Source organism: Danio rerio, chromosome 4 (genome assembly GCF_049306965.1).
Source record: "Danio rerio strain Tuebingen ecotype United States chromosome 4, GRCz12tu, whole genome shotgun sequence".
In the NCBI taxonomy this organism is placed as follows: domain Eukaryota; kingdom Metazoa; phylum Chordata; class Actinopteri; order Cypriniformes; family Danionidae; genus Danio; species Danio rerio.
The window spans coordinates 63,193,372-63,219,371 of NC_133179.1; the positions used below are offsets into that span (position 1 = coordinate 63,193,372).

Below are 26,000 nucleotides of genomic sequence, written 5' to 3' on the forward strand. Positions count from 1 at the left end.
TTTTATTAGACATAGAGTGATTTTTACTGATGCCATTTTAAATAAAATTGGGATGGAACAAGATGCAACATGTAAAGTGTGTAACGAAGATGATGAGGGGCTTTTACATTTATTTTTACATTGCAAACAGTTGGATGATTTTAATGAAAGATGTAAAGAAATGACCTCAATATTAAAAGGGGAGGAAGAAACGGAATGGAATAAGGTTTTAATGTTGGGATTGGAAAATGAATGTGCATGTAAAAACAAAAAGCTAATTAACTTGCTGATAATGTTGATGAAAAGCGCAATATGGGAAAGAAGAGTTGTAATGAGGAAGGAAAAAGTGCGACTAAATGTATGGAACATTTTTAAAAGAAAATTCTTAAAGTATGTACAATGTTTGTTTTATTATTTTTATCATGAAGAAAAAGTTGATGTTTTTTACAATGTTTTTACGGTTGAAGTATGTCAGATTTTAAAGGACTGTGAATTGGACATTTCTCTTTTAAAGGACTGAAAGGACCCTGGAAATAAGACCATCAACCACCAATGAACTGCTTTTGAAATGAGATATCTTGTGCAAATATGTGTAAAATGTAAAATTGTAATTGTATGAATTATTCTTAATAAAAAAAATAAAAATAAAAAAGCGTGGTGCTAATAACGCCAAGTTCGCGGGTTCGATCCCCGTACTGGCCAAATTTTTACCCTTTAAGGCCTCAGAGGCATTTCAGGATTCAGCTTAGTCTCACAGACATGAATGCTGCAGGATTCTTGTGAAAAGGCAGCTGAAATTGCTCAGTTGGGAGAGCGTTAAACTGAAGATCTAAAGGTCCCTGGTTCGATCCTGGGTTTCGGCAAAACAGTGATGTTGTTCTATTTTGTGCACAAGGGTCAGGTGACTGAAAGTCACCCAAAAAGCCTAGCTGCTTCACCCTTAAGTCCACCTGCTTCCACTTGACCAAAACACTATCTTCCTCCCAGATGGTCACGTTGCTTCTGGCGATGATTCCAATGGCCTGATCGACAGCACTCTATAATGCAATGTATTTAGCGCTTTGATGTCCCACTGCGGACACGCTGCTGAATAAAAGAAAACTGTGACTTGATAGGGCTTCTGAAGGGTTGCAATGATATGTACTACACAGAAACCGGCAAAGCTGACGTAAGTAGTTTCGCTTTAAACCCTCAAGGTGCCACCAGCTTTGCAATAAAAGCCAATGTAAAAAGGCATGAAAACAGAGGTGGAGAATGCAGTCATTGTTCCCGCTACCTCTCCCATGCAAAGCGAGCGCTTAACCATGAGCTAATTCCCCTCAAAGCAATCAATAATTGGCGATTTTCGACGTGGTCAAAATAGAAAAAAAAGATCACATTTGCTCTGTGGTGGCCTCTTTGCCCTGCCTGCCGTTTAGTCGTCAAAATGCCTGGAATAGTGCGCTTTTCTTTTGAAGGCCCTACCTGGTCCTGCTCCAGTAAACGTGTGAGGAGCCCTGCATGCCGAATGACGAGTTACTCAGAAATCAATGCACATTGGCACTGCCTTGTATTGACATTCTGCTACTTTCTGGCAAGGCCGTTTTCTTTTTTTTTTTTCTTTTTTACATTATTTTCTCTTTGGCCCGGGCAGCACCAAGCAGAAGACTTGAGGTTCCATGGTGTAATGGTTAGCACTCTGGACTCTGAATCCAGCGATCCGAGTTCAAATCTCGGTGGGACCTTGTTTTTTTACCAGCACCGCACAAAAAAAGCTGGTTTAGCATTCTTATCTCTTGAAGAAAATGACAGTTACTCTGAGCTTTTTAGCAAAGGTGGCAGAAAGTGGCCGGTTAGCTCAGCTGGTTAGAGCGTAGTGCTAATAACGCCAAGGTCGCGGATTCGATCCCCGTACTGGCCAACCTTTTACCCTTTAAGGCCTCAGAGGCATTTCAGGATTCTGCTTAGTCTCACAGACATGAATGCTGCAGGATATTTGTGAAAAGGCAGTCGAAATAGCTCAGTTGGGGGAGCGTTAGACTGAAGATCTAAAGGTCCCTGGTTCGATTCTGGGGTTGTAAAACAGTGCTGTTGTTCTATTTTGTGCACAAGGGGCAGGTGACTGAACGCCCTACCTGGTCCTGTTCCAGTAAACGTGTGAGGAGCCCTGCATGCCGAATGACGAGTTACTCAGAAATCAATGCACATTGCCACCGCCTTGTATTGACATTTTGCTACTTTCTGGCAAGGCCATTTTATAATTTTTTTTTTAATTTTTTTTTCTTTAGCCTGGGCAGCACCAACTGGAAGACTTTTATTAAGCTTGGCAGTAAGTGGCCGGTTAGCTCTTACTGCCACCTGTAAGTCGTGGTTATTCTTGGTCACACCGGCCAATCACTTTGTGAGCTGGAGCCAAGATTCACCCTATTCTTGGTTAAGGCAGCCAATCGTGTTCTGAGTTACAATGAACGCTATGGCCAATCAGAGCCCTTATACCATCCATGATTTGTACTGTAATAAAAGATTTCGTTGCGGATTAATTCGGAAACCAATTGCAAAGTAAGTATTTTTTAACAAGGTGGTTTAAATGAATAACCATTACAGTAACGTTAATTACTACAACATAATTATTATATGATTGTTATAGATGTTTTATAACATTATTTGGTAAGATTAATGTTAGCCGACCAAGCAAACTGTACAGTTTTACTACAAACATTTTAATGCAGTTATTAATTAATTAATATGGATCATGCATGATTGCATCACTAATAATAAACCAACAATATAAGGGTCACACATCAATCCATTACTAATAATAATGTTATTATTATTAATGATGGATTAAATTGTGACCCTTATATTTTTGGTTTATTATTAGTGATGCAATCATGCGTGATCCATATTGTTTTATGCTTTATAATTAGTGATGTATTATGCGTAAGCATTATTAGATTAGTTTATGATTAGTGATGTAGTGATATGTGAGCGTCATTATACTATTTGTTTATAATTAATGACTGATGAATTGAGCCTTATATTTATTATTAGTGAAGTGATTCATTAATGTGTGAGAATAATGCACGGGCATTATTGTAACTATGGTAGTAAATGACAATATAAAGTGAAGTAATGTAAAATAACTGCATTAAAATGTTTGTAGTAAAACTGTACAGTGTGCTTGGTCGGCTAACATTAATCTTAACAAACAACGTCATATAACATCTATAACAATCATATAATAATTGTGTTGTTGTAATTAATGTTACTGTAATGGTTATTCATTTAAACCAACTTGTTATAAAAATACTTACTTTGTAATTGTTGTCCGAATTAATCCACAACGAAATCTGTTAATACAGTACAAATCATGAATGTTATAAGGGCTCTGATTGGCCATAGCGTTCATTGTAACTCGGAACATGATTGGCTGCCGTAACCAAGAAGAGGGTGAATCTTGGTTCCAGCTCGGGACAAGATTGGCCAGCGTAACCAAGAATTAAAAAAAATCTTGGTTCTAACTCGGACCGTGATTGGCCGGTGTAACCAAGAATAACCACGAATTACAGGTGGCAGTATGCGCCACTGGCCCAGTCTGCGTCAGCAGTGCTCATTAGCATGCTGCTTGGAAAGAGGACACGGCTCGGTCAACATGCAGTTCCTTCAACGCTTGCTGTGCTTTCTTGTCATGGCAAGTTTTGGTGTCGATAGGATGCTCTAACACAGAGCATGTGACAGTCCCTCCCAAGAAGAACTGTGATCCAGGCTCTGAGACTTTCTCTTCTCCAGGAGGAGGTTGCAAATGTTATTAAAGAGTTATTTTTGTCAGAGCAGCTGCAGCACACCTGGGTGGAAGCCCACAGCTAGGCTTGATGGTCTAGCCTGGTGGTCTAGTAATTAGGATTCGGCGCTCTCACCGCCGTGGCCCGAGTTCGATTCCTGGTCAGGGAACTTCCTTTTCACCTCCATGGTGAACTTCGAGCAGTGGTGCCGATGATATCTTCGTAAAGGCAAGAAAGCGGCTCTGAGCACAAAATACATCCTTTGAGCTGGAATCGAACCTGCGACCTAAGAATTGGTCCTACAGTCCTACACTCTACCAACTGAGCTATCGAAGTCTTACATAGCAGTTCCACAACCACACCCTATAAGGTAGCTGCAGTCCGACCGCTGGCCAAAAAGGACAGGAGCAAAAGTACTTAAGCCTTCCCATACCGGGAGTTGAACCCGGGTCACCTGGGTGAAAATCAGGAATCCTGACTGCTAGACCATATGGAAATTGCCACTTTTAAAACCCAGTCTTGGCACAAACTCCAGTTCTTTCTGATCGCTGGCACTTCCCTGCTCCGCTTGAACAAGTGCCACTCATACACTTAAGCATTCTCTCATACACAGTTTCTTGGTTTCCATAACCGAGAAACTTCTGATCCATAGTCATAAGCGCTATCCTTTGTGCCACTCTGTTCAGCACTTTGTTAGCACATTGCTTGAAGCAAGGACAAGGCTCTGTCAACCCGGAGTTCCTTCACCACACATTCTGCTTTGTTTTTTTATGGCAAGAGGTTGTGTGAATGGGATGTTCTTACAGAATTCCTGACAATCCCTCCATGGAAGACCTGAGATCCAGGGTCGGAGACTCTCTCCTCTCCAAGAGGAGGTTAAAAGTCTTTTGTGTCTCTGTGTCAGAGCACTTAGGTGTTGCTGCAGCTCAGAGACCTACAAGTGGAGGAGATTACACTGCAAGTTGGCTGGATGACCTCTAAGGGGTCGGCAGTTATGCCACACGTAGGCTGGGTTTGCGATTGATGTAGCTGTAGTAGACATTCATAAAAATAAATAAAAATAAAACTGGTTACTCTGAGGTTGTGTTTAGGGTTGGGGTAGGTGTAAAATTTAATAAAACATAGCGGGTTACTGTGAGGTTGGGCCTAGGGCTGGGGTAGGTGTGATTTTAATAAACTGCAATAGGTTGTATTCTGTGCCATGTACAAGACATTGAATCAATGAAACCCACATGGAGGTTTGTTACTGTGAGGTTGGGTTAAGAGTTGTGGTAGGTTGTGTTGTAAAATAGCAATCAGTTTTTTATTATTATTGTCTCTTTTTCTTTTAATCAAACAATTATTTGTATTGGTCATGTAAGGGTCATATATTAACTGAACTTCTAATGTTGTGGGTGAGTGCTGTGCATACTAATTAGCATTTTTGCAGAAGTAGATACATGCGGGTCCAAAATTAAATTCAGCTCTGCAGACACTTCCTGTCTGAAGAGAGGTGTTAAAACTGAACACAAAACATAGAAAGATGTATACTTTGTTGTTGGGCAGAGAATTCGTAGAAAAAGAGGAAGTATGTCGAAGGTGTGGCCAATGGAGGACTGAACAATGACTGACAAGTGACGTTACACCAAAACTCCACCTGTTAAGATCAGTTGTGTATATATGCTGAAGTCAGGAAATGTATGTTTGTTGCGAACCTCTTGAATGTAATTCTTGTATTGCATTGGGGTAATGAAACCCAGAGCTCTGTCATCGAATTATTCATTTGTATCCAATAAATTGTTACGATTTTTGACATTGAAGAAAAACCTCTCCAGACCTTTTCTCTTGCTTCTGACAATATTATTTTAACCCTTTATTTAACGTAGTACTATTTAACTCACAGTAATGAGGTCTGTTGTTTAAATAAAGATAAGATTAACCTTTTGTTCCCGAGAGGAAATTTGTCTTGGGCAAAAAAGTGCTATAAGCAGACAATAATATAAATAAAACAAACAAAACAATTAAGAAGATACCTGAAGAAAGTTTAAGTGAAGTAACAGTAAAGTGTGCAATAAGTGTTTTAATGAAGGTTTAATTTATTAAATACCATAATGTCATTCCATTCTAAGTATACATCACTATAAATAAGAAATAGATAGAGGTAAAGTTGGTTTTATATTCGCACATTCGTTCATTAAGAAGTCTCTATATTGTTTACCATGTTACTTTGAATATTCGATTAGATTTATTAGCATGCAAGTGTGACTTCTCAACAACATTAGCACTGTTTATTTGACTGTGAACAATGTTGCACTTTGATAGTCATTGGCTGCTAATATGATTTCGCTATTTAGAGTTTGCAAAAATTACTTTTATGAAATTATATTATAAAGGGAAAAGTCAGAATGTGTGAATATAAAACCAACCTATCTCTATGAAATTGAGTACTAGTTTTAATCAGCTCATTTGTGGCTATTGTTTCTTGCTCGAGAAAAGTGTGTAATAAGTATTAATGAAATCTTTTACCTGATTTCTTATAGTTAATTACTCTCATATAAAGAAACTGTTGAAGCAAGTGTTGAAGAGAAGTTATTTTGTTTCTGTTCACTGTTTTCTTAATTTTAAAAAGAACATTTTATTGTTTTGTTCATTTTAAACAGGATAAAGTGTCCAAACGCAGAGAAAAACTCCTGCTGAAGTGACTGATCTCCACACAGTTATAAAGATGGCGTTTTTTAAAGAGGAGAGTGAAGATGTGAAGATTGAAGAAACATTCACAGTCAAACAGGAAGATCCACAGGAAAAAACAGGTTTTTTTTCATTGTCAAAGACCAACTCAGTCATTTGATCCTCATTCAGATATATTTTAATAATAAGAATACTAAATTAAATCCATCTTGCAGCCCTGAGTGTGCTGCCTAGTTCTCCTAAATGCACATAAGCACTCATTGAAAGACAGAAATGAGTTTCTTTCTTGTTCTTATCTCTTTTGACATTCTTTTATGTATTATTAGTCTCTTATTTTATCTACCTTCTTAAGGTTATTGCTTTTCTTGTTCTCTTACTGTTTGTAAAGCGTCCTTGAGCACTGGCGCTATATAAGATAAATAAAAACAATAAATTAAAAAAGTTTAACTGAGCTGACAATATTTTACCTACAGTATTCTCATAGAAGATATCTGCTATTACAGTGATAGTGTTAGCTTAGTACTTTCCATTTGCATACGTCACAATAATCACAATTCCAACTTCTTAATGGGTTTAAACTTGTTTCTAGTAGTTGTTAGTTCTCACAGACAGTATCTAGAATTACATCATTATTATAACTAATTACAGGGCTAATAACTGGGTCTTAAAATGTATTAAAATCCAAAATCAAATTGTTAGGCCTTAAAGAGCATATTGTAGGTTAGACACCCCAGTGAGACAATGTGTGTAAGAGTAAAGTAGGAACTAGATTTTCTTTAAAATATACGTTAAAGTTTATTATTAAGCCGTTTGGAGTCGTTTTTAGTCACGGAAATTTACTTCCGCATCTGAAAAATCGCCAGACCGGAAGTAAAGTCGGATGAGGGAGTTCGTGCAAATAACACTATGAAGACAACGGATCGTGGTGCGCGTTTGGATGCCGAGATAAGATATTCTGAGAGGCTCACACAAACGACAGACCACAGCTATACAATTATAAGCCTGTGGACAGACCAGCAGACAGAACAGCAGGGAAGTGTAATTTAACTCTATTGTGAGAAGAACCGAGCAGGTTTATGGTGAGGCCAGTGTTGGCTTACAGCAGGGGTGTCCAAACTACGGCCTGCGGGCCATCTGCGGCCCGCAATCAGTTTTGTGGCGGCCCGCGAGGCTTTTTATAAATATCAATATAATCTGGCCCGCTATACAAAAAATGAACGTAATTCAATAAATAACCACCGGGTGTCGCTATTACACGCATTCAATTAAGCAGCAGTTCTTGTTATGATCTAACTATCTATCTATCTATCTATCTATCTATCTATCTATCTATCTGTCTATCTATAGATAGATAGATAGATAGGAAATTTTACAGTATGTCTGATAATATTTTTTCTTCTGAAGAAAGACTTATTTGTTTTATTTCAGCTAGAATAAAAGCAGTTTTTAATTTTTTATGAACCATTTTAATGTCAAAATTATTAGCCCCTTAAGTCTTCAGAACAAACCATTGTCGCCTAATTAACTTGCCTAATTACTTTAATTTGACTAGTTAACTTAACTAACCCAGTTAAGTCTTTAAAAGTCACTTTTAAGCTGTATAGAAGTGTCTTGAAAAATATCTAGTCAAATATTATTTACTGTCATCATGGCAAAGATAAAATAAATCAGTATCTTGAAATGAGTTACTAAAACTATTATGTTTAGAAATGTGTGGAAAACATTTGTTCTCTCCGTTAAACAGAAATTGGGGAAAAAATAAACAGAGGGGCTAATAATTTAGGGGGGCTAACAATTTTGACTTCAACTGTATATATATATATATATATATATATATATATATATATATATATATAGATGTATATATATATACACATCTATATATGCGTGTCTGTGTGATGTATGTAAAATTTGGCCCGCGACAACGTTTTTTTTTTTGCATCTGGCCCTCGGCCCAAAAAGTTTGGACACCCCTGGCTTACAGAGAGATATGCATGATAATGAAATCTTTTCTAGCAATAGCAAAGCTAGAATTGATCATCTATAAATATTGATACTTACCAGTAACAGAAACTAATGAGCATTTAACAGAGTTATGCCACATTGACCCTATTTTTAATAGTAGATAAGTGAATACAAAACACAAATAACACAGAACATCTGGAATAATGCCGAAACATGTAAACAAGGTACTGGAAAATCTTTTTTATTTTACAAAAGGTTTTCAGAGCTTCTGTATTAAAATAAAAACAACATCAAATATTAAAACAATTAAAATAAGTTTTTAAAATATGTGTCTTTTTCTCATTTTTTTCATTGGGTATACTGTAAAATTATCTGTATCAGATCCCATTTAGGCAACAATCCATAAAAAAATACAAGTACAGTTGTTACTGTATAAATTATTTACAAAGATTTGATCAACAGATCTGATCTGCATTTATGGTCAAATAAACTACAACCCTAATTCAAGTTAAGTTCAAGTTCAAGATTCTAATTCAACTCAAGTTCAAGTTTTATTCATATAGCACAAAATTATAGAAAGTGTTAATACTGGCATTTTTACTCTTTATATATGTATAAGTATCTGTGTGAGTGTGTGTATACTAAAAGAAAAATAAATCATCTGACCCATTTAAAAGTAAACCTAAAATAATTTTTCAGTAAGTTGGCCAACATATATGTGGGTGCCACACCATCATGTCTTTAATGTGTGTTAAATTGTGAATGCTGTGTAAAAAGATGCCGACAGCCTCATCCTTGTAAACTCGCTGGAAGGATCTAGAAAGGAGAGCAAATGTAGTGCAAAGTTCTGCATTCTCGTCGAGCCTGTGAAGACCTCCAGGGCTGGCGCTTCCATGGCGGCGTCCGTGACACTACCCTCACCACCCGCGTCCTCAGTTATGTCTGCGCATAGGGCGGCAGAATAGAGAGGCTGGCGTCCGCGACACTACCCTCACCACCCGCATCCTCCGTTATGTCCGCGACACCTTCTCAGTTATATCCGTGCATAGGGCGGCGTCCGCGACACCTCACCACCCGCGTCCTCAGTTATACATTTTAAAATTCACCTTATGATTTATAATATAACTTAATACAGAAAACCCAGCCACATTTGCAGACCCCTGGATAGTGAACTGCAAACCATCACAAAACTTATACAGTAGACTGTACCGTGTACAGCTCTCATTTTCATCGAGCTGCAGCTATAAGTCTTATTGAATTCATCCCATTTCATGAACCAAAATAGCTACAGGAAACTTGTGGACTTGATCTGTTGACAGGCTGGAGTTTGTGCAGTTTCTATAAACGGAATAATATACCACGATGATGATAAATTACGCTTAAACTAACAACCATTTCTGCTATTAGCTCCTCTGCCCCACTGTAAACAGCGCGCGTCTGTCAGATAAGTCCCGCTTCTGACATCACCGGGGTGGTTAGAAAAAAAAGCGGAAGTGAGAAAACAGACACATTTTCTTTAAATTTGTGCCCTTGCACTTCATAAAACATTTTAATATGTTTTTTTATGGTTTTATAGAGTACTTTCACAAACGAGTTTACCTTTTTTGAAACAGTTTTTTAACCTACAATATGCTTTTTAAATATTTAAATTCTTGTTCACTTATCCATTTCATATCTAAATCTATTTGTAAAGTCTCATCAATTTGTTTTTTGTAAGAGCTAGCCAGATTTAAAACAAGTCTCTTATTAAAAGTCTTATCCTGGAGCATTAGTTTTACTTTCTCAGCGTATACTTTAGTATTCATAATCACAATTCCACCACCTTTATCTGCTCGTTTAATAGTCAACGTTGGATCATTGGTTAATGTGGAAAGAGCGTCTTTTTGTTTTCTAGTTAACTTTTGTTTTTTATATGATGCTTTTTCTGATTCTTGCACATTTTTTCTACATCATTTTCAACAAGTCTACAAAAGGTGTTTACTGAATGATTATGAACTACTGGAGTGAACGTTCTATTAGGTTTAAATTGTTGTGTATATGGGGTTCCATTTATATTTGAATAAAAAAAACTCCTCAATTTTACATTTCTAAAGAATTTAAATAATTCAACGTTGATCATAAAAGGGTCTGATGTATTATATGGCACAAATGATAAACCTTTGCTCAACACTTCAGTTTGTTCAGTGGATAATTCCTTATCTGATAGATTGAATACAAGATTGTCCAGTTAATTAAAAACATTATGTTCAGGTGAAGTTACCTCCCTAGGTTCTTCTCTATTTCCTTTTGTCCGACTTCCTCTTCTTGTTGCTTTCCTTGACCAATATTGCGCTTGGAACGACGGGGCTGGTCCAAAAAAAACTTTTTTTTGTCGAAATCTTGTATGAGATGATGAAGCATAGGAGTCATCTGATTCAGAAGCACTTGTGTGGTTCATTCTCTGTCGTTGTGGATAGGGCTTTGATCTTTCCGACATCCAAGTGTACACTTTTTGATCTTTATAGTCCATAGTGTCTTTCTTAAATTTGTGAATCTTGAAGTTGAGTAATTCCTTTTTGAAATTCTCAAGTTTCTCCTCCATTTGTTTTTGAAATTCATTTAGTTGTTTCTTGTCAAAAGTTTGATTCATTTTAATCTTATGATTTTCAAACTTTTCAGATAGTAACTTCGTTTCTTTCTTTGTAAAGTCAATAATCAGGAGCACTAGATTCATCGAACAATGGTTGAGAATTTTTACACCATTTTTTGCAGAATTCAACATTATCTCGTCCTATCGTTGGTTCTTTCTGGATTCACAGTCCTCGTGGTATTCGACAATTTCTGTAGTACTCACTTAATGTTTGGGCGTGTAGCTCCATTCTGACTTCTTTTTGTCGGAATGCCAACAGTCTTTGTTCCATTTGTTCTAGCGTTTCTTTAGTTTAAATCGTGGACTTAAGTACTTGGCCAGGGAGTAAAATCTTTTCCGCATCATCTGTACTGAATGTGAATGTAGCAGCTTTTTCTTCTGTCATTTTGCTGATCTCTTCGAAAAACATCTTGTTGAACGCTGGCAGCAGGTGTTTGATGAATAACGTGTGTAGAGTTACTGAAGTTTGTCCTGCGCGCTTGCGTTTTTTTTTTAGTTACTTCTTTGGTTTGGTGCGTTAATCTTATCGTTGCTATTATTCAAAAGAAGGTAATGATTCGCACTTAATTGCTTCATACTGTTTTTATTTTTACTTTTTCTTACATTTTACAGGTGATAACGGACAAACAGATATTTCGGCACAAAGCCTTCCTCAGTGTGTGGCATAATTCTCTAACTCCACCCTTTAATCCCATAGTCAATCACAATGTGTAATTACTTAGACCGTCACTCTCATTTCATTATCCATGTAAATTGTTTAAAAATATGATGATAATTGATATGCTGTTTTCTTATGTAGTAATGGTTTTTGAATGTAGGTTTTTTCGTATGTTTCGCAAATTGTTTTTGAATATGAGGGTAAATGTTTCCTGTATAATTAGTTAAATGGGTGGAGGTAAAGGTAAGACTTGTGATTTTTAATCTTCGGGTAATTGTCAAATGTAGAAAACTTTTAATGTCAACTGTTAGAATTTTATTGTATTGATGTACACCTGATTAATAATAATAGTTGATACACTTTATCTCTGTAGAGTGAGGTCGGAAATGGGAAGATTGTTTGTTTTGTTATTGCTGTGAAGATTATAAGTTATTGTTTGATTAATGGATAATGAAATGAGAGTGACAGTCTAACTAATTACACATTGTGATTGACTATGGGATAAAAGGGTGGAGTTAGAGAATCATGTCACACACTGTGGAAGGCTTTGTGCCGAAACGTCTGTTTGACCGTTATCACTCATACAATGTAAGAAAAAGTAAAAATAAAAACAGTACGAAGCAATTGAGTGCGAATCATTACCTTCTTTTGAATAATAGCAACGATAAGATTAACGCACCAAACCAAAGATGTAACTAAAAAAAAAACGCAAGCGCGCAGGACAAACTTCAGTAACTCTAAACATGTATTTCCATTTAAAGCCACAGGCACAAAAAGAGCTTGGTTTTACTCTGACCCCTAAATTAAATATTCTACAAGGTGTATGATCTGATTTTGAGCTGAAACCTCAGACACATTCTGGGAACACCAAAGACTTATTTTACATCTTGTAAAAATGGGTAACTGTTGGAACCTTTTAAAGGAATAGTTGATGCAGAAATGAAAATAGCCTCACCATTTACTCTTCCTCGTGTGGTTTTAAACCTTTATGTGTTTCTTAATCCTGTTGAACCCAAAAGAAGATATTAAAAAAGAAAAAAAAACCCTACTGGCTTACTGTGTTCCACAATAAAGGAAATGTTTAAAACTACCATGATGGAGAGTAAATGGTAAGGTCATTTTCATTTGTGGGTGAAACATCCATTTCTTGCTTATCGCTTTGAGCCTTTATACTAAAGTTAACTTTTTTTTTTTTTTTTAGATCTGATGGTGCTGAAAGAAGAGACTCATGGACAGAATGAAACAGATGAGAAACAGCAGTTTATGAAACCCCAAGAAATAATGACTGATGAAAAACCCACACTGACTAAAAAGACTTCATCACACGGAAGACCTTGGAAATCCAAATCTGGGTGTAATTTCAGCTGTAAACAGTGTAGAAAGAGTTTCAGTCAGAAGTCAAACCTTGATGTTCACATGAGAGTTCACACTAGGGAGCAACCTTTCACCTGCGAACAGTGTGGAAAGAGTTTTGGTCAAATACAAGGCTTTAAAGCCCACATGAGAATTCACACTGGAGAGAGGAAGTTCACATGCCAAGAGTGTGGAAAAAGCTTTTATCATGTTGGAAACTTTGCAGCACACATGAGAATTCACACTGGGGAGAAGCCTTTCAGCTGTAAACAGTGTGGAAAGAGTTTCTGTCATAAGCCAAACCTTGATGTTCACATGAGAGTTCACACAGGGGAGAAACCTTACACCTGCGAACAGTGTGGAAAGAGTTTTGGTCAAAAACAAAGCTTTAATACTCACATGAGAATTCACACTGGAAAGAGGCCGTGCACATGCCAACAGTGTGGAAAAAGCTACTATAATGCAAGAAGCCTTGCAGCACACATGAGAACTCACACTGGAGAGAGGCCTTTTAGCTGTATACTTTGTAGAAAGAGTTTCAGTCTAAAGCTGACCCTGATTGCTCACATGAGAGTTCACACTAGGGAGAAACCTCACACCTGCGAACAGTGTGGAAAGAGTTTTGGTCAAAAACAAGACCTTTACATCCACATGAGGATTCACACTGGAGAGAAACCTTACACATGCACAGAGTGTGGTAAAAGTTTTCCACATATAAGCTCACTCAAACACCACATTAGAACTCACACCGGAGAGAAGCCGTTTACATGTGCTCAGTGTGGAAAGAGCTTCACAACCAAAACTAGCCTCAAGAACCACATGAATGGTCACACTGGAACCATAGTGTTCACATGTGATCAGTGTGGAAAGAGTCTCACACGCAAAGACTACATTAAGAAACACATGAAGATTCACTCAAGAGAGGATCGTTTTAGATGCAGTGAGTGTGGAAAGGGCTTTAAAAGTAAAAGAAGCCTCAACACTCACATGAAGATTCACAATGGAGAGCAGAGTCCTCAACATTGAGGCCTTGTCCACACAAACACGGGTATATTCAAAACGGCAGCTTTTTTACGTAGTTTGTCTGTTCATTCAAGTGAAGTTTATTTATAAACTACTTTCGAGAGGATCACATGCTTATGATTATCCACAGCTGGTCCTGCATTAGCTAAAACATGATTCACCAATCAGATGATTCCTGACTCACTATAGATAACCAGAACACAAAGCTGCGGTCACACTAGACGTTGAGATTGTGAAATTCTGTCGTACGGTGCTGTTAAAAGGGGCGGGATCAAACAAGATTTTTAGTAATTAAAAAAGTGAACAATTGCTCCATGGTTTAAATTTCTGTCCAGAAAGGTCATGTTTTGATCCTCGATTGGTCTCACGCAGTCAAGTGATGCGATTTCGCAGGTCAGAGTTCACAAAGCTTGAACTTTGCACCTCAGCAACCTGCGAAACTTGACGCATGACCCTGTTTCTAGTCTGACGCATTCGCGTGCGTATGAATGGAAGTCTAAGGGAGGAAAAGCCCAGTGTGACCGTAGCTTAACTCAGTTATCCTTGTCTTGCAGAATCCCTCTCCCACCCTTACTCCCCCTCCTTTCTAGATTGGGCAACACGGCAGCCAATGATTAGCCAGTGGTTAGCACTGTTGCCTCACAGTAAGAATGTCTCAGGTTAAAGTCCCTGCTAACCAGTTGACTTTTTGTGCAGAGTTTGCTCATTCTCCCTGTGCTCGCGTGGATTTCCCCTGGTTTTCTCCCACAGTCCAAAAACACACAACCTAAGTAAACTGAACATTAAATTGGCACCATAGTCGAGCTCTTAGTAAACCTTATATCTCCCTTTAGCCGACCCTATATCTGTCATTAGAATAGAAAGAAGTCTGGGGAGTTCATCGAGATCTACCTGAGCTCACACTCCCCTCTCGTCCTGCTAACGGGAGGGAGCCCAGGGCTCGAGGATCTTATGAGCTTAGGTCTCTCTCAGGATAGCATGCCAAACAAGTGTGAACTCTTGAATGCATATCAAGTTACTGATAATGAAACCCTTTGTACACCTGAAAATTTAAACTCAACTAAAGAGGGGTGAAGATTTTGCCAGCTGTTTTGTAGTGTAGATCAGGGGTCACAGCCCAGTACCAGGTTGTGAGAGTTGCTATCGGGCTGCAAGAAGGCAAAATAACTCTATATGTTGATAGATTGTATTGGCTTGTTTCATATGCAACAAGTATCTACTTCTGATAAGATGTGAACCAAATGACCTAGAGGAACTCAGGAGATGTGACCCAACCAAAGCAGTTGGGTAATATCCAGGGGGGTTTCATCCTTTGTTATAAATTAGTGTCTCACAGACTGTATTTTGGTTTAAGTTACTTGAAGACAGACAAGTTAACATCACTGCTGATGAACTGCACAATTAATTGTCTTCAATAAAGTCTTCTGCCCGTAAGAACTTTGGTCAGCTTACTTATTTTATGTATTAAACTTATCTATACATTTGCGAGCCACCCAAGAACGCTTAAGCCAAATACAGCAAAATCTGACAATGTGCTTCAACTTATTATGAACCAACAACCATATTTGTGCAGGGTTCCACACAATTCTTTCATGTTGTCACAACACAAATTAAGTTAACTTAACACTTTTAATAAATTTATGTGGATTAAATATTAAGGCCTAATCTCAATTCTATTTTTGTACCCCTACCTCTTCCCCTTGGTGCTTACAACTGAGGGTTAAGTTGAAGGGCTTCAAATTTTACCCCTAAGAATTGGGACAGCACTACAGTACCTGCACACGTCATCATATGTCTTCGCGATTTCTTGCTTCATATGAGATCAGACTATCGCGACTGCTGTACTTATTTCAGTTGTTATTTTTTTGGTATTTATCTTCAGGAAATCACTGAAGGTATATGTTATCATAATGATCTAATGTGGCAATAAGATCGTAACAGTACTGTGCATTTAACACAGTGGCCAAACTCATCAATGTAAACACACAACAACACCATTAACATTATAGCAGACACTGTAAAAAGCTCATTGACAGCCACTAGACTTTTCTGACAGGGTATTCCAGTGTCATCGAGTGTCAGAAATTTGTGGGACTGCTGTACAGGAGTTATGATTAGGGATTAGAGCAGCAAAATTAATCTTAAAAAGATTGCGATCTCGATTCGACCCCCTTGACGATCTTAATCCAGCATTTCTACGATTCTGTCACTCATATTTTCAAGTTAAGGAGAGAAAAAAAGGCGGCCGCACAAGTCTTTTCATTGTTTCACATACATTGCTCAGTGACATAGACACTTCCAAATGATGTTAAAAGAGTCACATACTGTATTTATAAGGTATAATTCACCTGAAAATGTCATTCTTGTCTTCATATAATGATGTTTTCGCAGCCGGGAAATCACACGTGATGTGAGTTGCTGACCTTGAGAGCGCGCTCAACTTAATTATAGACGTGCGCACGTCTACTTTAGTGAACAGAATTTGCAAATGTTGTAAGTAACAGGTAATACAGTTGTAAATAATATTCAGTTTGTGGCACAGAGTGATTGTTTGGGAGCCGCGCGCGAAGTATGAACAAGCACTTTGCAGTCAAAATAAAACCGAAATCGTGCACTTCATTTAAATGATCATATCTCGTTTTAGAGTTATGATTACGACAAGCATTTGATTTGTTTTTTTCTTTCATAGCGAACAGAGTTGTGCATGAAAATAAATCTTTACAGTGTCAGTATAACTACTCTAGCCCACATATTGTTGAATATAATCTAATAATGACAAATGTCTGATTTTACTAGTGAATAAAATAGTCTAATAATGTTGTCAATGACAGATTGCAAGCATAATCAAATCAAATAGAATTACAAGTTCCTCTAAGCAAATCAGAAATCAAGACAATAATTAAAGAAGGTGTTAATAGATTATGGCAAGAGAAATGGGATAAAGATGAGAAAGGCAGACATAGTTACAGTTTTCCAGCTTTATTCAATATATCCTCTTTATTGTTCAGCAGAAAAAAGAGCTAAATATGTTTGGAACAAGTAAAGGATGAGGCTAAATGACAGAATTGTTAGTTTGGGTGATCTATTCCCATCTATCACCAAGTTAAAGTATATAAATTGATGTTAAAATGCCTAAATAATATTGATATCAATAAAAAGATCTGCTATCTACTATTTTTACATTGAGGTAATCTTGTATTGATAATTTCTGGATTTTAATTATGTGTAAGTTGCATAAACTCTATTATTTAGCCACTCACTGTTGTTTTCAAATGACTCATGTAACTTGTCTTTCAGAATGTTTATGGTTGGTAAAGTCACCTCAGATTACAGTGTTGCTATATTCCTGATCTGTGGAAAGAAGAATTAGATGAGATAAGTAGAATACTACTCTGTTTACTATTATATTAAATGCAGTTATGTTATTCAGAACACAGTATGTCCATAGTGTGGAAAATAGATCATGCTTATGAAAAATTACTTTATTATTTTGTACAGCTGTTATTGAAATGACACTAAGTGTAATATTCCATTTTACAGTGAGTAATGCCACAACTACAGGACCTCTTCTTCTTTCTCTTCTCATAATTTAAGAAAGTAAAAAAAAAATCATTTTGAAAACGAAATGCATTGATTTTATTTTTTTGCTGTTTGAAACAACTAACACTCATTTGGGGGATGGTGGGTCTCTAGCGGGGGGGGTCTTTGGAACGACCGCTGGCAAACGCTATGGATGAGCTCACCGGGGGCGTTGGTTGGACCAGGGGGAGAGCCCACCAAGCCATGCCCGGATAGAGACCACTCTCTCCGGCATGACCCGCGCCTGGAGGGGGGGGTAGCGCGTCCCTGGGTTTCGCTGACCTGCCGTCGAGTTTTCGATAACAGACTCAAATGAAGGACTTAGTGCAATTTTCGATTTCGCGGTTGAACGAACCAGGGGTCTAACGAGGGCCCCGTTGCCCCAAAACAAGCGTTCAAACCCGGGCAAACCAAATGCGCACTGCTGCCCTGGTCCTTCCAAGGATCCAGGCCTCTTGGCCAGCAAAGCTAACCCAAAAACAAGCGTTCAAATCCGGGCAAACCAAATGCGCACTGCTGCCCTGGTCCTTCCAAGGATCCAGGCCTCTTGGCCAGCAAAGCTAACCCAAAACAAGCGTTCAAATCCGGGCAAACCAAGTGGGCGCTGCTGCCCTGGTCCTTCCAAGGATCCAGGCCTCTTGGCCAGCAAAGCTAACCCAAAAACAAGCGTTCAAATCCGGGCAAACCAAATGCGCACTGCTGCCCTGGTCCTTCCAAGGATCCAGGCCTCTTGGCCAGCAAAGCTAACCCAAAAACAAGCGTTCAAATCCGGGCAAACCAAGTGGGCGCTGCTGCCCTGGTCCTACCAAGGACCCAGGCCTCAATGGCCAGCAAAGCTACCCCAAAACAAGCGTTCAAATCCGGGCAAACCAAGTGCGCACTGCTGCCCTGGTCCTTCCAAGGATCCAGGCCTCTTGGCCAGCAAAGCTAACCCAAAAACAAGCGTTCAAATCCGGGCAAACCAAATGCGCACTGCTGCCCTGGTCCTTCCAAGGATCCAGGCCTCTTGGCCAGCAAAGCTAACCCAAAAACAAGCGTTCAAATCCGGGCAAACCAAATGCGCACTGCTGCCCTGGTCCTTCCAAGGATCCAGGCCTCTTGGCCAGCAAAGCTAACCCAAAAACAAGCGTTCAAATCCGGGCAAGGCCAGTGGTCTGAATACCATGGGAGTTAGGGGGTCCACGGGAGTCAAGGGTCCATTTCTGAGCTGCTAACCCGTCTCCCAGCGTCCGTCACCCCGCAGCAAACATAAGACCCCATCGCAGACGGAGGCTAGAACGACGTGCGGCTGGTGCCCCATACAGGAGCCCAGGGCCGGTGGTGACCCATTCACAAACCCAAAGACCGATTGGGTCACCAGCGGTACGTCTTGGCCAGTTGGGTCACCAGCAGCACGTCTGTCTGATCCATGCGGTTTGGAGGAGTTAGTGTCCCCGGGCTTAATAGTGGGGTGCCCGGGCACGGCTGGTGATTAGGTGCAAATCTAGGGGGTCCTTTGGAACCAGCGCTTGCCGCCGGAGAGTGCGTGTACCTCGGGCAGAGCGTGCAGGGCACGGCCCCCCCCCCAACGCTGGATCTCAGAGGCCCCAGGCCAGGGAGAGGGGCCGGGCTCGCTCCCCAAGAAGGGTGTGTGTGCCCCGGGCAGAGCGCGCGGGGCACAGGCCTCCCCAACGCTGGATCTCAGAGGCCCCAGGGGCTGGGCTCGCTCCCCAAGAAGGGTGTGTGTGCCCCGGGCAGAGCGCGCGGGGCACAGGCCTCCCCAACGCTGGATCTCAGAGGCCCCAGGGGCTGGGCTCGCTCCCCAAGAAGGGTGCGTGTGCCCCGGGCAGAGCGCGCGGGGCACAGGCCTCCCCAACGCTGGATCTCAGAGGCCCCAGGGGTTGGGCTCGCTCCCCAAGAAGGGTGCGTGTGCCCCGGGCAGAGCGCGCGGGGCACAGGCCTCCCCAACGCTGGATCTCAGAGGCCCCAGGGGCTGGGCTCGCTCCCCAAGAAGGGTGCGTGTGCCCCGGGCAGAGCGCGCGGGGCACAGGCCTCCCCAACGCTGGATCTCAGAGGCCCCAGGGGTTGGGCTCGCTCCCCAAGAAGGGTGCGTGTGCCCCGGGCAGAGCGCGCGGGGCACAGGCCTCCCCAACGCTGGATCTCAGAGGCCCCAGGGGTTGGGCTCGCTCCCCAAGAAGGGTGCGTGTGCCCCGGGCAGAGCGCGCGGGGCACAGGCCTCCCCAACGCTGGATCTCAGAGGCCCCAGGGGCTGGGCTCGCTCCCCAAGAAGGGTGCGTGTGCCCCGGGCAGAGCGCGCGGGGCACAGGCCTCCCCAACGCTGGATCTCAGAGGCCCCAGGGGTTGGGCTCGCTCCCCAAGAAGGGTGCGTGTGCCCCGGGCAGAGCGCGCGGGGCACAGGCCTCCCCAACGCTGGATCTCAGAGGCCCCAGGGGCTGGGCTCGCTCCCCAAGAAGGGTGCGTGTGCCCCGGGCAGAGCGCGCGGGGCACAGGCCTCCCCAACGCTGGATCTCAGAGGCCCCAGGGGTTGGGCTCGCTCCCCAAGAAGGGTGCGTGTGCCCCGGGCAGAGCGCGCGGGGCACAGGCCTCCCCAACGCTGGATCTCAGAGGCCCCAGGGGCTGGGCTCGCTCCCCAAGAAGGGTGCGTGTGCCCCGGGCAGAGCGCGCGGGGCACAGGCCTCCCCAACGCTGGATCTCAGAGGCCCCAGGGGTTGGGCTCGCTCCCCAAGAAGGGTGCGTGTGCCCCGGGCAGAGCGCGCGGGGCACAGGCCTCCCCAACGCTGGATCTCAGAGGCCCCAGGGGCTGGGCTCGCTCCCCAAGAAGGGTGTGTGTGCCCCGGGCAGAGCGCGCGGGGCACAGGCCTCCCCAACGCTGGATCTCAGAGGCCCCAGGGGTTGGGCTCGCTCCCCAAGAAGGGTGCGTGTGCCCCGGGCAGAGCGCGCGGGGCACAGGCCTCCCCAACGCTGGATCTCAGAGGCCCCAGGGGCTGGGCTCGCTCCCCAAGAAGGGTGCGTGTGCCCCGGGCAGAGCGCGCGGGGCACAGGCCTCCCCAACGCTGGATCTCAGAGGCCCCAGGGGTTGGGCTCGCTCCCCAAGAAGGGTGCGTGTGCCCCGGGCAGAGCGCGCGGGGCACAGGCCTCCCCAACGCTGGATCTCAGAGGCCCCAGGGGCTGGGCTCGCTCCCCAAGAAGGGTGTGTGTGCCCCGGGCAGAGCGCGCGGGGCACAGGCCTCCCCAACGCTGGATCTCAGAGGCCCCAGGGGTTGGGCTCGCTCCCCAAGAAGGGTGTGTGTGCCCCGGGCAGAGCGCGCGGGGCACAGGCCTCCCCAACGCTGGATCTCAGAGGCCCCAGGGGCTGGGCTCGCTCCCCAAGAAGGGTGTGTGTGCCCCGGGCAGAGCGCGCGGGGCACAGGCCTCCCCAACGCTGGATCTCAGAGGCCCCAGGGGTTGGGCTCGCTCCCCAAGAAGGGTGTGTGTGCCCCGGGCAGAGCGCGCGGGGCACAGGCCTCCCCAACGCTGGATCTCAGAGGCCCCCATTAATGGTTCACCAGCGGCTCCATCGATGGTTCACCAGCGGCACATCTTTACGCATCTAGCGCCAAAGGTCCAACAGGAATACGTTATGCCTGGCGCTCACCGGGGCGTTGGTTAGACCCAGGCCCGAGCCCACCAAACCATGCCCGACGGGAGACCACCCTTCCCGGCCTACTTGTCGGGACGTCCCGCGCCTGGAGGTTTTTGCCCGACACCCACAATCTCTGACCTGCCATCAGGGTTTCGGGGAAGGCGTAAAAATATGGACTTAGTCTCTGACAGTCCAGTCGCCAGACCCCACGGTGACTGATCGATAGGAGCTAGTGTGGCGCCCCAGGGGCTAGGCCCCCACCCAGGCCCCCCAAAGCACCAATGGGGTCGGCCTCTATGGGTGTGGCAGATCCTCCCCGTCCTGGGCGCTGTATCAGGGAGGCGTGGGGGTGTCCCTCCGCACACAGCGCCCCCCCTTCCCGCCCCGATCTGTGGGTAAAGGACCCAGATGGCCCGTCTGGCTAAATGACCCAGAGCTTGTCTGCTGCTCAGCCCGCCCGCCAGCCCGCCCCCCTGGACTCCGTTTCCCCCGCGCCGATACTCGGCCCGTGCCCCCCGCCCCCCACGCCCTGCGAGGGCTGGGGGATGTTCGGTGGGTTCGGTCGAGTCACCCGGCGTGGTGAATCGAGGCCCCAGGGGCAGCGTAGGGAACGAGCTGGTGTGGGCTTCGATTCTACCCCCGCCCGAGTGTGTGCGTCTGCATCCCGTCCGTCCGCCCGCAACGCCGCCCACCCCCTGGGTTTATCCTTGCTGGCTCCCGGCTGACCCCCACCCCGCCTACCCTGCTCCCGGGGGAGTGAGGGTGGTTGGTTGGGAGGGGAAGCTAGTGGACTCCGGCGAGGTGAAACGTGCCAGGGTCAGTGGTGCCGGGGTTACGGGCTGTCTGGACCCCCCTTTCGATGGTTGGTGCGTATTCCATGTTGGTTGTAGCAGGTCACAAAAGCTCCCGCGGCTGGCGCGTGTGGAGCTGTCCCCCCCCAATGGGGCTCAAACAATCCCCGTTTTGGGGTGGAAAAAGTGAACGTGAATGGCTGTGGAAAAGCTCCCGCTGGCCAGAACAGCAAAATGAAGGGGGGATAGGGAGTGAGGTGGGACACCCCTTCCCCAACTCGAGTCGTGACAAGAGAGAGAGGTGTCGAACCGCTGACCGGGGCAACGATGAAGGGGCGGTGGGGTGCATTGTTTAACGGGACACCCCCTCTGGTTCCTTTGAAAAGGGGGGAAGGGAGTGAGGTGGACACCCCTCTCCCCCCTGCTTGAGAAGTCGTAACAAAAGAAAGCTTGAACCGAATGGATCTCCGTAGGGCATCGGTTTACACCTCCTGGTGCGGGGGGGGTGTCCTTCCCCTTTAAGAAATACGGGTCCACCAACGTCATGACGCGGAAGTGGACGCCGCCTCCGGCCGCTTATTAACCGCCGCACGTGGCGTGCGGGCCCCTTTCCCCCTCTGCATTGGCTCTAGCACGGTCATGGCTGAATGTGCCCTATGCTTCAACGTCTACAGCCGGCTTGCGCCTCACCTGACGGCCGTTCACAAGGTGGCCAACTCGGACGAGAAGCGGCTGCTGCTCGCGCTGGCCGCCGGCCGCGTGGACACGCGGAAGACACCGTGCCCGGTCCCGGGCTGTCGCCGGACGCCAGCCCGCCTAGACAGGCACTTGAGGCAGCACGCGGAGCTCTCGACCTCGGGAAGGAAAGAGGCTATGGGGAGGGCGAAACGCCGGAAAGTAGCTCGGGAGTTGCAGTGGCTGCGGTCCACCCAGCCTGCAATCCCTGTCGTGTCCCAGCTAGCATCGTCCTCCGAGGGGGAGCGGGACTCGGAGGACCCAGAGGCCGGCCGCCCGTGCGCCGACCGCGGCTGCAGGCGCGCCACCGAGCGCATACAGGCTCAGCTCACGGACCTGGGGAAACAGGTTACCAAGATGCGGTCCACCCTGCTCCAGATCACACGCCTCTACCGGGAGCTGAGGAAGGGAGAAGGGGGGAGAAGGAGGAGGAAAAGGGCGAAGAGAACCAGGTCGCCTCCTGCACCACCGGCTCCAGGGCGAGGCGCGGCCGGAGGTCCGACGCCCCCCGAGCCTCCGGAGGCTTTGGAACCCTACCCGTTCCCGGACCACGTCCCCGCGCTGAGTTGAGTATATTTCAGGCACGTCACTGTCGCTCTGCTGGGTGTGTGGCTTCGGGGAAGTTGACTCTTGGTTGTGCTCGTTCCACAGACCTTCTCTTGGGGGAGTTCGAAGGGTACCAACTGGGCAGCGAGCCCACCCCCCGCCTGCGGAACAACGTCACTTCGAAGCTGGGGAGAATCAAAGCCTTCCTTGGTTACATGGCCAGGGGCACCGCGGAGCCAGGGGACTTCCTCTTCCTCAACCAACCAGCCCGAATCCGAGCGTGGGCCGCCCGGCTAGGTCAGACGCGCATGGCCGAGCCCACCAGGCAGCACTACCTGAAGAACGTGGCTCAGTTCCTAGACTACCTCTCGGAGACGCCGCCGGCCGCCTGTCAGCTCTCCAGCACGGCTCTGGTTCTGATTCGAAGGGAGGTCAGAGCCCTCATCCGCGGCATACGCCGGCGTGTCGTCGTGCACGAGGTAAGGACCAAGCAGGCGAAGGAAAGCCGACTGATCCCCAAGGCCAGCCTGGTGCGCTGTCACCGGACCGCTGGGAGGAAAATTCCCGCCCTGCTAGGTAAGCAAGCCCTTCCGCCGTTCCAGCGATTCCCCCTGTTCGTTCTTCCGGGGCACCAACAGCCCTTGGTTCATCCAGCCACGTCTGTCTGCCCCTCTCCCCCGCGAATGGGACTCATTCGGGGGGGAAGGGGGGCAGACCGACGTGGCTGGATGAACCAACAGCTGCTGGTGGCCCGGAGAGGAATTGTGCGTTTCTTCTTCAGGGGCACCAGCAGTCCATGAACTGCTGGTGCCCCTGAAGAAGAAACGCACAATTCCTCTCCGGGCCACCAGCAGCTGTTGTTTGAGCTGCTGGCGCCCCGGAGAACAAGTCACCAGCAGCCAAGAGCTGTTGGTGACCCAGAAAGGAAATAGAACCGTCGGTGGTCTAATCTGTCTAATGTCCTTCACCAGATAGCCTCGAATCCAACCCAAGCACTAGGCAACAGTGGCGCTTCTATGGCTTTCTGACTGGCTACCTAACCTCCATCTCTGGGCACCGCTGTGGAGTCTTCCAGAATCTCACAATCCAGGAGGTTGAAGAGGCCTCCAGAAGCCCCGACGAGTCTGCTTATGTCATTAACGTGAGTATGGCGCAAGTAAGGTGGGGGTCACCAGTAGCATGCTCTCTCACTCACTCACTCACTCACTGCTTGTTCTCTGATGTCAGATTACCACTCACAAAACAAACAGAGCCTTTGGGGCGGCTCAGCTGTCCCTAAACAGGGAGGAATACAGCTGGTTCCGCAGGTTTTTGGCGCTGCGGGCTGGTCTCCCCGGAGGGAGCCAGGCTACCTATTTCTTTTTCACTTCCAGAGCCAGTCCTTGTCGGACCCTGAACAAGTACTTTCAGTCTGCTTGGCTCAGTATGGGCCTTCCAGGCAAACCCACCTTTACTGACGTACGCACTGCGATCGCGACTCATGTGAGTAGGCATTGTGACGCCCCTGTAACTACCAGCGGCGGCTTCTATCCTAATCAAGCTTCTGTCTCTCTCCGACGCAGGCAAAGAATGCACACTCTTCAGAGGATCGCCGCAAGGTGGCGCAATTCATGTGCCATGACACTTCAACCTCAGATAAGTTCTACGCACTTCACCTCGGACCTCTCCAAGCACGCGAGCGCCGCAGACTCTTTGAAAGGGCCCTGGTGGAGGAGGAGGAGGAGGAGGAGGATGGGGAGGCAGCGGGCACTGAAAGCCCCCCGCGGAAAGGGCGCAAGAGGACAGAGACTTCCGTCTCTCCCCTGGTAAAAATCACATTCTCTTTGGCGTGGACAGCAGAACGTATGGCATTGGCTAACTTCCCTTTATGTGTCTCTTTTCCAGGAGGGAACCAGCAGGAGGACGCTGCCATGGCGCCCTGCCAAAGGGAAAAGCCAGGGCGCTCGCCCGCTCGAACAAACAGAAGACTCTGAATCGTCCTGAATAAATATTGTACAACTTAACGGTCAAATGGTGTTCAGTGTCTTCATTATTCCTTTTATTTATTATCTGTGTGGTAAAAGTAAATTCAGTGGGGACAAAAATGAGCCCTGTCTTCTTAGTTCAACGCTGTATGCCTGCTGCGTCCAGGTCCTGCCTTGGCTACGTTCCGATTGGGACAGATTAGCCCTAACTTGTGTGTTAAAAGTGTCACGTGGGATGCCCTCATCCAGGTTCTGCCTTGGCTACGTTCCAATTGGGACAAACTATCCCTGCCTTGAGTGTTAAAAGTGACTCGCGGGACGCCCCCGTCCAGGTTCAGCCTTGGTTGATAGCTCATAGGGAGAATGAATCCCTTTTCCAGCACAAGGGGGTGATGGGCTGGACAAATCTGTCCAGGTCTGCAAATGCTTTGAACGCCCAGAAGGCCTTGAGTCCAATTCTGTATATTAGCAAGCTTCTCCCGGGACAGCTCGGTCCTTAGAGATGCATGAATAGGTCAGGACAGGGCAGCTGTGGAGTGGAGGTTAACTTTATGGAGTAAGTATTCGGAGACTAACTCTGACTTCTGTTTACTCAAACCAGCTTTCCCTGTCTCTCTAAATTCATTTAATTGTATGTAATTTTAGTATATGATAGATTATTAAAGAATTAAAATAAAGTAGGCTACATAATTACTTACTGTAGATGTTATGCCTGAAGCTTCAATAAG

General features: G+C 45.1%; 2 protein-coding genes and 3 non-coding genes across 12 annotated transcripts in view; all 5 read left to right on the plus strand.

Moving 5' to 3' along the window:
- The window catches only part of LOC137489764 (uncharacterized), a 173,995-nt gene extending 158,526 nt beyond the window's left edge, over positions 1 to 15,469 (plus strand). For 2 of the 4 annotated variants that reach the window (XM_021475554.3, XM_073948627.1), the window contains 2 exons: positions 6,380 to 6,529; positions 12,861 to 15,469. In XM_021475554.3, the coding sequence (XP_021331229.1) occupies positions 6,445 to 6,529; positions 12,861 to 14,038 (1,263 nt within the window). In that variant the 5' untranslated portion in view covers positions 6,380 to 6,444 and the 3' untranslated portion in view covers positions 14,039 to 15,469. The remainder of the gene's footprint in view (positions 1 to 6,379; positions 6,530 to 12,860) is intronic. The other 2 variants (XM_073948629.1, XM_073948628.1) reach the window with 1 other exon arrangement.
- trnaf-gaa (transfer RNA phenylalanine (anticodon GAA)) lies at positions 770 to 842 on the plus strand. Its single transcript has one exon. It is a non-coding gene; the product is annotated as a tRNA-Phe (tRNA).
- Positions 1,632 to 1,703, plus strand: trnaq-cug (transfer RNA glutamine (anticodon CUG)). Its single transcript has one exon. It is a non-coding gene; the product is annotated as a tRNA-Gln (tRNA).
- On the plus strand, positions 1,806 to 1,879 carry trnai-aau (transfer RNA isoleucine (anticodon AAU)). Its single transcript has one exon. It is a non-coding gene; the product is annotated as a tRNA-Ile (tRNA).
- A 5,921-nt stretch (positions 15,470 to 21,390) lies between the features above and the next one.
- LOC110439486 (uncharacterized) lies at positions 21,391 to 25,319 on the plus strand. Of its 5 annotated transcripts, XM_068220065.2 has the most exons (6): positions 21,391 to 23,327; positions 23,414 to 23,884; positions 24,280 to 24,449; positions 24,536 to 24,790; positions 24,871 to 25,113; positions 25,193 to 25,319. In XM_068220065.2, exons 1-6 carry the CDS (start codon positions 22,667 to 22,669, stop codon positions 25,289 to 25,291), a joined length of 1,899 nt encoding a protein of 632 aa, XP_068076166.2. In that variant the 5' UTR covers positions 21,391 to 22,666; the 3' UTR covers positions 25,292 to 25,319. The 5 variants fall into 5 exon arrangements, with proteins under 5 accessions (XP_068076166.2, XP_073804474.1, XP_068076164.2 ...); XM_073948373.1 differs by having other exon boundaries at positions 21,391 to 23,884; XM_068220063.2 differs by having other exon boundaries at positions 24,536 to 25,113.
- The last annotated feature ends 681 nt before the right edge of the window (positions 25,320 to 26,000 follow it).